A 13,219-nucleotide genomic window follows, 5' to 3' on the forward strand; every position below is an offset into this window, starting at 1 on the left:
TAAAAGCTGCAAGGGAAAAAGGCCAAGTAACATATAACGGCAAACCCATTAGAATCACACCTGACTTTTCAACAGAAACTATGAAAGCCAGAAGGGCCTGGACAGATATCATGCAGACCCTAGGAGAACACAGATGTCAACCCAGGCTACTATACCCTGCAGAACTCTCAGTCCTCATAGACGGAGAAAACAAGATATTCAATGACAAAAACAAATTTCAACAATACCTACACACAAATCCAGCATTACAGAAGACAATGGAAGGGAAAATACAACCCAAGAAAATTAGCTTCTGTCAAAAACACACAGGAAATAATTAACCTTACTACAGCAAAACAAAAAGCAACCAAGCACACAACCTTATGAACACAGCCAACATCAAAATCAAAGGATCTAACAGCCACTGGTCATTAATCTCTCTCAACATCAATTGACTCAACTCTCCAGTAAAAAGACACAGATTAACAGAATGGATACGTAAACAAAACCCAGCAATCTGTTGCATACAAGAAACACACCTAAGACACAAAGATAGACATTACCTGAGGGTAAAAGGTTGGAAGATGACTTTCCAAGCAAATGGACCCAAGAAACAAGCAGGAGTAGCCATTCTAATATCTGATAAAATAGACTTTCAACCAAAATTAATAAAAAGAGATGAGGAAGGACACTTCATACTCATCAAGGGAAAATTCCCTTGATCCAAGAAGACATCACAATCCTGAACATCTATGCCCCAAATACAAGAGCACCCACATTTGTAAAAGAAACATTGATAAAATTTAAACCACATATAGATCCTCACACATTAATAGTGGGAGACTTCAACACCCCACTCTCAACAAAGGACAGGTCAACAAAACAGAAATTAAACAAAGAAACAATATCTCTGACAGAGGTCATGAATCAAATGGACCTCACAGACATTTACAGAACTTTACACCCAAACACAAAAGAATTTACATTCTTCACAGCACCTCATGGAACCTTCTCCAAAATAGACCATATAGTTGGTCACAAAGCAAGCCTCAAGAAGACTGAAATAATCCCTTGTATCCTGTCTGATCACCATGGAATAAAGCTGGACTTCAGCAACAACAGAAATAGCAAAAAGCCTACACACACATGGAAACTGAACAACGTGTTACTAAATGACAGCTGGGTAAGGGAAGAAATAAAGAAAGAAATTAAAGCCTTTCTAGAACTCAATGAAATTGAAGACCCAACATACCCAACCTAGTGGGACACAATGAAAGCAATGCTAAGATGAAAGTTCATAGCACTAAGTGCCTTCAAGAAGAAATTCGAGACAGCTCATTCAAGCAACTTAATGGCCCACTTAAAAACCCTAGAAAAAGAAGAAGCAGACACACCAAATGGAGTAGACGGCTGGAAATAATCAAACTCAGGGCTGAAATCAATCAATTAGAAACAAATAAAACAATTCAAAGAATCAATGAAACCAAGAGCTGGTTTATTGAGAAAATCAACAAGATCGACAAACCCTTAGCCAAGCTAACTAAAAAGCAGAGAGACACCACCCAAATCAACAAAATCAGAAATGAAAAGGGGGACATAACCACAAACACTGAGGAAATCCAAACAATCATTAGGACTTACTTCAAAAGTCTATACTCAACAAAATTTGAAAATCTAAATAAAATGGACAATTTTCTTGATCGATTTGACCTACCAAAGCTGAATCAGGACCAGGCAAATCAATTAAATAGTCCTATATCCCCCAAAGAAATAGAAGCAATCATCAAAAGTCTCCCATCCAAAAAAAGCCCAGGACCAGATGGCTTCAGCGCAGAATTCTACCAGACCTTCAAAGAAGAGCTAACTCCAATTCTATTCAAACTATTCCACAAAATAGAAACAGAAGGAATATTACCAAACTCATTCTATGAAGCCACAGTCACCTTGGTACCTAAACCTCACAAAGACTCAACAAAGGAAGAGAATTTCAGGCCAATCTCCCTTATGAACATTGATGCAAAAATACTTAACAAAATACTTGCAAACCAAATCCAAGAACACATCAAAGATATTATCCACTATGACCAAGTAGGCTTCATCCCAGGTATGCAGGGGTGGTCCAATATACAGAAATCCATCAATGTGATCCACCATATTAACAAACTGAAAGAAAAAAACCACATGATAATCTCCCTAGATGCTGAAAAAGCATTTGACAAAATCCAACATCCATTCATGTTTAAAGTATTGGAGAGAGCAGGGATACAAGGCACATATCTAAACATAGTAAAGGCAATATACAGCAAACCTATAGCCAACATCAAACTGAATGGAGAGAAACTTAAATCAATCCCACTGAAACCAGGGACAGGACAAGGCTTCCCACTCTCTCCATATCTCTTCAACATAGTGCTGGAAGTCCTTGCTAGTGCAATAATACAGTTGAAGGAGATCAAGGGGATACAGATGGGAAAGGAAGAAGTCAAATTATCACTATTTGCAGATGATATGATAGTATGCATGAGTGACCCCAAAAACTCTACCAGGGAACTCCTACAGCTGATAAACACCTTCAGCAAAGTGGCTGGATACTAAATTAACTCAAAAAAGTCAGTAGCCCTCCTGTATACAAAAGACAAAAGGGCTGAGAAAGAAATTAGAGAAACAACACCCTTTACAGTAGCCACAAATGACATAAAGTACTTTGGTGTAACCCTAACCAAGCAAGTCAAAGACTTGTATGGAAAAAATTTCAAGTCTCTGAAGAAAGAATTAGAAGAAGATATGAGAATATGAAAAGATCTCCCATGCTCATGGCTTGGCAGGAGTAACTTAGTAAAAATGGCCATCTTACTAAAAGCAATCTACAGATTTAATGCAATTCCCATCAAATTGCCAACACAATTCTTTACAGACCTGGAAAGAAAAATTCTCAACTTCGTATGGAATAACAAGAAACCGAGAATTGCTAAAACAATCCTCTACAATAAAAGATCTTCTGGAGGTATCTCCATCCCTGATCTCAAGCTGTACTATAGAGCAACAGTTATAAAAACTGCATGGTACTGGCATAGAAACAGAATGGTGGATCAATGGAATCGAACAGAAGACCCAGAAATAAACCCACACACTTACGGACACCTGATTTTTGACAAAGATGCCAAACCATACAATGGAAAAAAGACAGCATCTTCAACAAATGGTGCTGGTCCAACTGGATGTCTACATGTAGAAAAATGAAAATAGATCCATATTTATCACCCTGCACAAAACTGAAGTCCAAGTGGATCAAAGACCTCAACATAAAACCAGACACATTAAATCGGCTAGAAAAAAAAGTGGGGAATACCCTAGAACTCATTGGTACAGGAGAGAACTTCCTGAACAGAACACCAACAGCACAGGCTCTGAGAGCCAAAAATCAATAAATGGGACCTCCTGAAACTGAAAAGCTTCTGTAAAGCAAAGGATACCTACATCAAAACAAAGCGACTGCCTACAGATTGGGAAAGAATCTTCACCAACTCTTTATCTGTCAAAGGACTCATATCCAGTATATATAAAGAACTAAAGAAGCTGAAAAGCAGCAAATTAAGTAATCCACTTAAAAAATGGGGAACAGAGCTAAAGAGAGAATTCTCTGTAGAGGAATATCGAATGGCAGAGAAGCACTTAAAGAAATGCTCAACCTCATTAGCCATTAGGGAAACGCAAATCAAAACAACCCTGAGATTTCACCTTACACCCATCAGAATGGCCAAGATCAAAAACTCAAGTGATAACACATGCTGGAGAGGTTGTGGAGAAAGGGGAACCCTTCGGCACTGCTGGTGGGAATGTAAACTTGTACAACTCTGGAAACTAACTTGTACACTCTGGAAATCAATCTGGCGCTTTCTCAGACAACTAGGAATAGCGCTTCCTCAAGATCCAGCCATACCACTCCTAGGCATATACCCAAAAGAGGCTCAAGTACACAAAAAGGACATTTGCTCAACCATGTTTGTAGCAGCTTTGTTTGTAATAGCCAGAAGCTGGAAACAGCCCAGATGCCCCTCAACTGAAGAATGGATGCAGAAACTGTGGTACATCTATACAATGGAGTATTACTCTGCAATGAAAAATAAGGAAATCACAAAATTTGCAGGTAAATGGTGGGACCTGGAAAGGATCATCCTGAGTGAGTTGTCCCAGAAGCAAAAAGACACATGGTAAATACTCACTCATATACAACATAGAATAAACCCACTAAAATCTGTACATCTAAACAAACTAAGCAAAAGAGAGGACCCTAACTAAAAATGTTCAATCCCCATCCTGAAAGGCAAAGAGGATGGACATCAGAAGAAAAAGAAAACAAGAAACAACCTAGGAACCTGCTACAGAGCGCCTCTGAAAGCCAGAAGAAGAAAACAGGAAACATACTAGGAACCTGCCACAGAGGGCCTCTGAAAGCCTCTGCAGTGCAGGCTGTCAAAGCAGATGCTGAGCCTGATGGCCAACTGTCAGGCAGAGTGAATGGAATTTTAGGTAAGAAGTGGGAAATAGTAAGAGCTGGAGAGGACAGGAACTCCAAAAGGAGAGAAACAAAACAAGAAAATTTGAACACAGGGAACTTCCCAGAGACTCATACTCCAACCAAGGACCATTCATGGAGATAACCTAGAACCCTGACAATGCAGCCACTTCTGATGAGAACTGAAAGACTAAGATCAGAAAGAAGGAGAGGAGGACCTCTCCCATCAGTGGACTTGGGAAGGGGCATTCATGCAGAAAGGGGGGGAGGGTGGGACTAGGAGGGGAGGAGTGAGGGGCTTATGGGGGGATACAAAATGAATAAAGTGTAATTAATAAAGGTTAAAAAAAAGAAAAAATATATTAAACTATTCCAATGACAGCAGTTTGGTAGATGAATTGGAAGACTCAGTACAGCCAAAGATAGAAGATCAAATAGAAAGCAAAAGATCAAATAGAAAGCAAATGATCAAATAGCAAAAATTCTCAGTCACTAGAAAAGCTTGACTATATAAGAAAACTGAACACAAGGGTGGACAATATAATTATTAAAGGGTGGAAAGCAGAAAAATAGGAAAGAGTAAAAAATTGTTCATATCAGCTTTTTATTAGGAATCACTTAATTAGGATTATTGGAGGACCACAACTCAGGAAAAACACCATACATTCAGCTTTAAATGTATTTGTAGCATGGAGTATGAATAGGAAAGTTATAAAGTTAGATTTGTGTTTTTATATAGGCTGGTACTGATCAGTGGTAGCTATAGGTGATGTCAAATAACATTTAAGGGGTAATGATGGAGAGAGAGAAAAAAAAAAAAAAAAAAACAGGTTTGGCCGAGTATCCAGTAAGAGATGGAAATACTATACCTTCTGAAGACTCTCTAATTTTTTCTTTTCAACTTCAAACTGCTTCATCCAGCAATGTCTCTTTTCATCATCTTCTTGAAATTTCTGTTTTTCTATATAACTCTGAGCTTCAAGTATTTCTTTGTCTTTTTTTTCTAGTTCTTTTTGTTTGTCCTGCCAAGCCTCAAAAGACTTTCTACATCTTTCTTCTACTTCAAAGTATCCAAAATTCAAATCAGCATCATCTGCATTCATTCAGAGAAACAAAACCTATCATACTAATCAATTTTATAATTATGAATGCAATGTAAAGCATATGAATAAAGCAAATGGTTATACATTTTCTAAATGTGAATCGATGACAGCAGTCATCCAACTTTGGACATAAGTGATAACATCTGATTGTATGCAGAAATTCTATTACTGTCAATGAGGAGATCAAATAACTTTCCTCAAAATATTTTCTAAAATTTACATTAATATTTTGTGTATATGAAGTTAAGTGGTACAGTTAGGAGATATTGCTCATGATTGTCTCTCTTAACTGGATTTTTTTTTTTTGTTTTCATATGGATTTTAAGATTTTTTTTTAAAGAAAAATTTCTATGGAGAATTACATTGCAATTTTGACAGGGATTTAAAGGTTTTGTTGCCGGGTTTTTGTCCCAATCCCTCCTCTGGACATCTTGCCTGCAGGATGTCTGGTCTGGTTCTTCCTCTGTACTGCCTGCTATTAGAAGTCTTAGCTATGGTCACCCTCATAAATTGCAGAGAGATTCCATCACCCTAAGTTTCTACCTTTCCCCTGGAATACTCCCAGTCCTGGCTCATCCCCTTCTCCCTCAACCTAATCCCTCCTGTTCCTGTCCCCATCCACTCTAGTCCACCCTTCCTAAAGAGATTCCTGCAGCTGGTTTCTTTCTTTGTCTGTCTTGGTGGTACACCCGAAAGGTATTGCTTTGGGTATGTTAAATTTGTAACCCGACACTTTCCTGAATATGTTTGTCAGGTGTAGAAGATTTCTCATGCTGTCTTTGGGGCCTCTTATGTATAGAATCATGTACTCTGCAAATGGAGATGTTTTAACTTATTCTTTTCCTAATTAAGTCCCTTTCATTTTCTTTTCTTCCCTTATTACTCTAGGTACGACTTTAAGAGTTATATCGAGTAGATACCTTTGTCTGTTAGGATAGTAATGAAAATGTCTCAAACTTTTTTACATTTAACATGATGATGGCTATCAGTTTGTCACAGACAACCTTTATTATATTGAAAAAAATTCCTTCTATCCCTAGTTTCAAATTAGTATTTATCATGAAGGGATGATGGAGTTTTTCAAATATCCTTTCCATATCAACTGAAATGATTGTGTAATTTCTGTCCTTGAGTTTACTTATATAGTAAATTACATATCTTGATTTACATGTGTTGAACCATCCCTGCCTCCTTGGAATGAAGCCAAATGATGTGAATGACTTTTTAAAAGCTAATGAAAAAAACAATCACATCATTTCCAAATCTATCCATCTACAATTCATAACTTTTTTGGAGTATTCTTGAATTCAACTTGCAAGTATTTTATTGCAAGGAATATGACTTTCAATTTTTAAAATTTGTATATTTGTACATTTGCAAGTATCTCAAAGAAAATATTTTCAATGCACTATAGCACGTCATATAAAAATATTTAGACATATAATTGAGAATGTAGCCCACCTGATAAAATATATTCATCCATGGCTGTATCAAAAACAACAGGTTCAGAAACAGACTCAGACCTGGAAGGATGAGTTAGATTTCTCATAAATTCTTCCTTTTCTATTGTGGCTAACATCTGAAAGGTTAAAAGAATATCTTTATTATTTAATTATTAAGGAAAGTCAGAATAGGGTAAAATTATGATTTTAATAATGTTTAAATACATATACTGAGAATTTTATTTACTGTAAACCTTTTCAAATACATTAATAATTATTTTCTTTATAAATATGTTATCCTCTTAAAGTTTTACCAAGAAAGTCATCAATATAAATCTACAAGTCAGTTAATATGCTTAATAATCCCTTCAAAATATCTCTTCCTAACCTTTTGATGAATTTCTATTTTTATTACCTTTAGTGATTGTTTACACAAATAGAACTATTATCTACTTAAACCTGAATTTTGTACATAGTTTTGACAAATTGTATATCTCCACTGTAATTAAAAATATTCATCTGCAATGAAGCAACAAAATTCAAAATTAGTATTTCAAGTCTGAGTACTAACAAAAAGAAAGTAAAAAGGATATAAAATATTTTTCAAGTTATGTATCTACTATTACAAGGTGGGAAAGAGACTAGAGAGAAGAGATACTTTGAATGAAATTGAATCTAAGAAAATCTTTAAAAGACATTCTTCAACCATGCAGAAAGAGGACCTAGACACCTGCTCAGAGCCTTATAAACAGCTCAGTCTCCACGTGGGTTCCCTAGTAAGGGGAGAAAAGACAATCTCTGACATGAACTTAGTTGCCTGCTCCTCGATAACTTCTTCCTGGTGGGGTGACCTAGCCAGCCCACAGAGGAAGGGGATCCAGGCAGTTCTGATGGGACTAGGCTAGGGTCATACAGTAGGGGAAGAGGACTTTCACTATCAGTGGACTAGGGAAAAAGATAGGGGAGGAAGATTGAGGGAGGTTGGGACCAGGAGAAAATGAGGTAGGGGGCTGCAACCAGTATACAAATTGAAGAAATTGTAAATAATAATAATAATAATAATAATAATAATAATAATAATAATATCCTTAAAAAAGACATTCTTCAAAATACATTTGGGAGATTTCAGTCTATAAAATGCTAGTCTTTACTTTCCAGAAAATTTTCTTCTGTGTTACTTTCCAAAGTAATACAAAAATCTACTCTTGAAGATTATCTGCAATACTTCAAGCCTCTGTCAAAATACTTCTTTCAGAAGAAAATCAATAAGCACTATAATACATTCAGTGTTTTCCTCCAAAAATGATAAATGCAGTACCATTCTACTGTTCTGTGCATATGAACATTTAATGCTAAATACTTATGGATCAAATCATTTTTAGGGAATGAAATGTATGTAGTTTTATATAATACATCAGAGGATACCACAGAACCAAAAATTATTTGTTTAAAATAATCAAACTGAAGTCAATAAACTAACATCCTAAGATGCAAGAGAAAACAGCACAGTCCTAGCTGCAATAGTCAGTATTTTCACTCAGGTGTTACATGCATACCTTCACTAATTGCTCAGAATTTTCTTTAGCTTCAGCTGGTGTTCCTGTCCTCCAGTGTATAGGACTGTTCGACACTGTGCCACAGCTGCAACCTAGAAAAAGGAAAACAAAAACTACAGTTTCAAATATCAGAGTACTTGCCAAAACCTCAAGCCTTTTCATTAAACTCTATCGTAATTTCTTTCAACAAACTTGATCAGTAACTGTAATGTTATAGAATAAAGTTGTAATAAAATAAATAAAATAAAAAGTTGTAAGAAATTTATTAGTGTTTGTTAAATAAAAGTAAACTTCTGAAGCACTGCCTTGCGATCACTTTTCATATTCTAGACTGTTTTATTTGCATATAGAATCATACTTGCCTGACAATACAATATTAAGGGGCCTGAAGTGTCTAGTTAGTTTTAGGAATTTCTAAAGCTTTGGGGTTGGTTACTTCCTGAGTCTTAAGTAACCACCTTTAAAATATCCTGAGCCTCACTGTAGAACACCGTGAGTCTTAAGGAACTTGCCTCCAAAATAGAGTCCTTTACTTCAAAGGAAATTGTATACATACATAGCATACAATGACACCTTGATTTGAAATCTATGAAGGCTCAATTCCATCTGCTAGAAACTGGCAACAGAATCTTGAATAATATAATAAAAAATTTTACTACAAACATTTATTTAAAAATATTAAAATTACCATGATGAATGATATTAATTTTATTTTATGAGATTTAATTAAATTTTATTTTCTTTTTATTATCAGTTCAAATGTAATTACATTCATTTTCTTTATTCAATTAGTATGTTAAATTTTGTCAGTGTTTTCTAATAGCAAACCACCTTTACAGAGGACCTGATTTACTTTTCCCATTTACTTTACCAAATATGCTATTTTTCTTCTTTGATATTTATTCATGATCTTTTTGGCATGCATTACAGTGTAAAAATCTGAAAGACAGTAATATCATCAACCAAATTATTTTGAAACTAACTTTCTGTGATTTAATCACATTTTTATTTTCATATATATGTATAAGGACAAGCAGGTGATGTTTCCATTTATTGACCCAGATTGTGATACAAGAGCTTTGAATCAGAAATAAGATGCTACAAGAGAAATTATTATCTCTATAGTATGTGCGCACGTGTGTGTGTATGTGGGGTGTGTGTATGTATGTGTGTATATGTGTGTATGTGTGTGGTATGTGTGTATATGTGTGGTATGTTTGTGTGTATATGTGTGTATGTGTGCTGTGTGTGCCAGTGTTTGTATATGTGTTGTGTATGTATGTGTGTACATGTGTGGCATGTATTTGTGTATCTATCTCTTCAGTCTTATCAATAATTATGCTATTAATTGTGGAAGCTGGCCCTCGAAGAGGGTTATTCAAAAGAATGCCTCCCTTTCTTATGCACAATCCATGTACTCACTGAAGACATCAGTGTTGTCTTCTAAGTCCTGAAGAATGAGTTCTTCAGCGGATTTACTCCTGTTCTTTATGATGCTGATATAGTGAAGAACTGACTCTGGCAATTCAGCAAAATCCTAAAATTTAAGTAACAAGTAATACAGGGTTAAGTAGATAATAGTGCTCTTTGTACTGTAATCAATATATTAATAACCTATGTACATGACCGAGTGTTGCAATGTCTCTCACTTTCTGCGTATGTTTTGGCTTTTAGTCTCTGTATTTGTTCTCATCTGCCACAGGAGGAAGCCTCTCAGATGGTGGCTAGGAAAGGCACTGATCTATGACCATAGCAGAATGGCATTAGGAGTAATTTTAGCAGAAATGTAGTGTTCTCTTAGGTCCTGGCCTACTCAAGTTCTTGGCTACCTAAACTGTGTTGGGAATGGGTTTCCTCTCATGGACTGGGCTTTAATCTATCAGATTCTGTTCGGTTACTCCCATAAGCTTTGTGCCACTACCACAGCAGGATACCTTGAAGGCAAGTCATCAGTATATATCAAACAGTTTGTATCTGGGTTGGTGTTTACCTTTTTGGTAATGTGCAGAGTTTCTTATAGTACTAAGAACACTAGTTCATAGAGGTGAAGGCTGTCGATAGGCATCAGCTTGAATTCTTCATGTTCAGTGAGTTAGGTAGGTATTTTCTTCAGCCTTGTCAGCAGTTTGTGGAGAACCACCAAAATCCTCTGCTGACGTCTTTGATAGATTTGAAGTTGAGTTTTGTGCAGGGTAATAAGTATGGATCTATTTGATTCTTCTACATGCAGCCATTCAGTTTGACAAGCATCGTTTTTAAGATCCTGTCTTTTTTTCCCCAGTATGTATTTATAAATTTTTTTTAAAATAAAAAATCAGGTGTTCACCATAGATTTATACAGTTATGTCTGAGTCTTCAATTTGATTCAATTGCTTAACATTGATCAGTTTGATTCCACTGATCTGATTCTATGCCATGCTGGTTTTTATTGTTATAGCTTTATAGTAAAACTCATAGGGCCTGCATGGCTCTCCACCAGATGGGGTCACGGCACGGAGCAAAGAAATGGACAAAAGCCTCATCCCTAATACAGAAGCTGTCTCTAATTAATAACAACTCACAAAAGAAAAGTAAATTCTCCCTGATATAGTCTCAGTGGGGGATAAAAACCATTATTAAGCACAGGGCCCATACCCAGTAGTAGATGGGCAACACAGACACACACACATACACACACACACACACACACACACACACACACACACCTCAATGGCAACTTTGGAGGTTCTTTGTTTCATAATATTTCATTTAGACAGTCTTTTTACTTTATAGGTACTCTGTAAATACTGTATTTTGTATTTTTAGAAGATCTCTCTCTCTCTCTCTCTCTCTCTCTCTCTGTGTGTGTGTGTGTGTGTGTGTGTGTGTCTACATTTGTTTTGTGCTCTTTTTGTTTGGAACTTTTTTCTTTTGTTTGCTTGTTTTTGTTTTAACTTATTTAATTATTATTAATATTTGATGTCTGTTTGTCTTCTAAGGAAAGACAGAAAGGGTGTGAATTTGACTGCCAGCTAAAGAGGGAAGGAACTTGGAAGAATTAGGGGAAAGGAAATTATAATCAGAATACATTGAATCAAAAACCTCTTTTAAATCAAATAACAACAAAACAAAGCTTAAAAACAAAACACTCCTTTCAAGGCTCAGGGATCTTTGCAAAAATGGGAGCAGAAAGAGCCAGAGGCTGAGTATGACTACCGTTAAAGAGTGTTTCACACACACATCAGGGAGATTGCACATCTGAACTCACTGTAGTTGTGGCAGTATGCAAAAGGTCTGTGTAAGCCCCATCAGATGAAATAGCAGCATGGAGAGGAAAAGTGGTCATGAAGTCTCACCCCTAGCTAAAGAGCTATTGGGACCTAAGGGCTGCTAAGAGAGGGAGAATATTGTTTTTCAAGAGGCTGGCCCTTGTTAAACAGACCACACTCGAGCCAGTGGAAGACCACATGCCCAAGACGATATGGGCAGCATAAATTGTTCATTTGGGGTTTTAAAAAAGGGCATATAGGTGATCAGTAAGGGGAGGGGAAGGGGAGTCTTGGAGGATGAGTATGATCAATATACATTGTGTGAAATTCTCAGTGAACTCATAAAAAGGAAAAAGATTATGACAAAACACTTACAGTATCACTATTGTCACTCTCAGTTTCTGATTCGGAATCATTTTCAACCTCATCATTTTCCAAGGAAGAAATGCTGATTTTATCCAATTCAGCTTCTATTTCTTCTCTGAGCTTTGCATCACTGTCATCACTGTCCTCCATAATTCTTAATGAAAAAATAGAACTTAAAGGTAAATAATCTGATGTCTCTAAAAAATATGGGTTCTACTTTGTCACACAGCCCAACATGCATTAGACATTTAATTTGACACACTTCTATGGCGCCTTACGAGGCTAGTTCTCTATGATAAAGAACATTGCTGTGCCTGACTACTCACTCATTCTTAAAAATATTTGACCACAAGATGATCAAAACTATTATTATCCTTCATTTCTTCCAGAAAAATCACAGAATTGACTTTTCTTATGTAAAACGACTAAGAAATTTCAGGGTAATATTGTCTTTGCAAGTACAGCCCACAAAAAAAAGTTGAACAGTTTGAGTACATAGAAATTAAAATTCATCTAAGAGGAAAACCAGACTCTATTTCTGAGAGAAATTTTGTATTTACTGAGCCCAGATTCTAGTAATTCTGCCCTAGACAGCCATGTGCACTTCCTAACTTGGCACATCCTGAAAGATAACATTTGGCATATAATATAAATTTTACTGTGCTTAAATCCTTACTTCTTAAACTGGATATATCACACTACAATATGTGTTTCCATCCTCATCATCACTTTTATCGCCACCACCCTAATGATCTTCAGGATACTCTAGACCTCGGCTGACGATGTACTAGAGGATAAATATGCAATTGATGATCCTCAGAAGAAACTGTTTACATAAGAACAGTAATGTTTGAAAAATCTACTTAATCATCTAAAGCCAAAATGCTAATGAATAATGGGGACAGAACCTTAACTCAGAGATGCTGACTCCTAAGCCAGTGATCTTCTCACCACTAAGGAGCCTTCCAGCCTTCCTACTTGTTTGAGCTTCCTTCAGCCATTCAATGTG

At 36.2% G+C, this 13,219-nt stretch overlaps 1 protein-coding gene across 1 annotated transcript in view; it reads right to left on the reverse strand.

The window, feature by feature from the left end:
- Lrriq1 (leucine rich repeats and IQ motif containing 1) overlaps positions 1–12,360 on the reverse strand; it is a 224,846-nt gene extending 212,486 nt beyond the window's left edge. The window contains exons 1-5 of the mRNA XM_055627895.1: positions 12,220–12,360; positions 10,004–10,133; positions 8,597–8,688; positions 7,060–7,177; positions 5,365–5,588 (exon numbers count right to left, since the gene is read on the reverse strand). Coding sequence (XP_055483870.1) covers positions 5,365–5,588; positions 7,060–7,177; positions 8,597–8,688; positions 10,004–10,133; positions 12,220–12,360 — 705 coding nt within the window. The remainder of the gene's footprint in view (positions 1–5,364; positions 5,589–7,059; positions 7,178–8,596; positions 8,689–10,003; positions 10,134–12,219) is intronic.
- Positions 12,361–13,219: the final 859 nt, after the last annotated feature.

The sequence above is a fragment of the Psammomys obesus genome, unplaced genomic scaffold, assembly GCF_907164565.1.
Source record: "Psammomys obesus unplaced genomic scaffold, mPsaObe1.curated_primary_1811, whole genome shotgun sequence".
Lineage (NCBI taxonomy): Eukaryota > Metazoa > Chordata > Mammalia > Rodentia > Muridae > Psammomys > Psammomys obesus.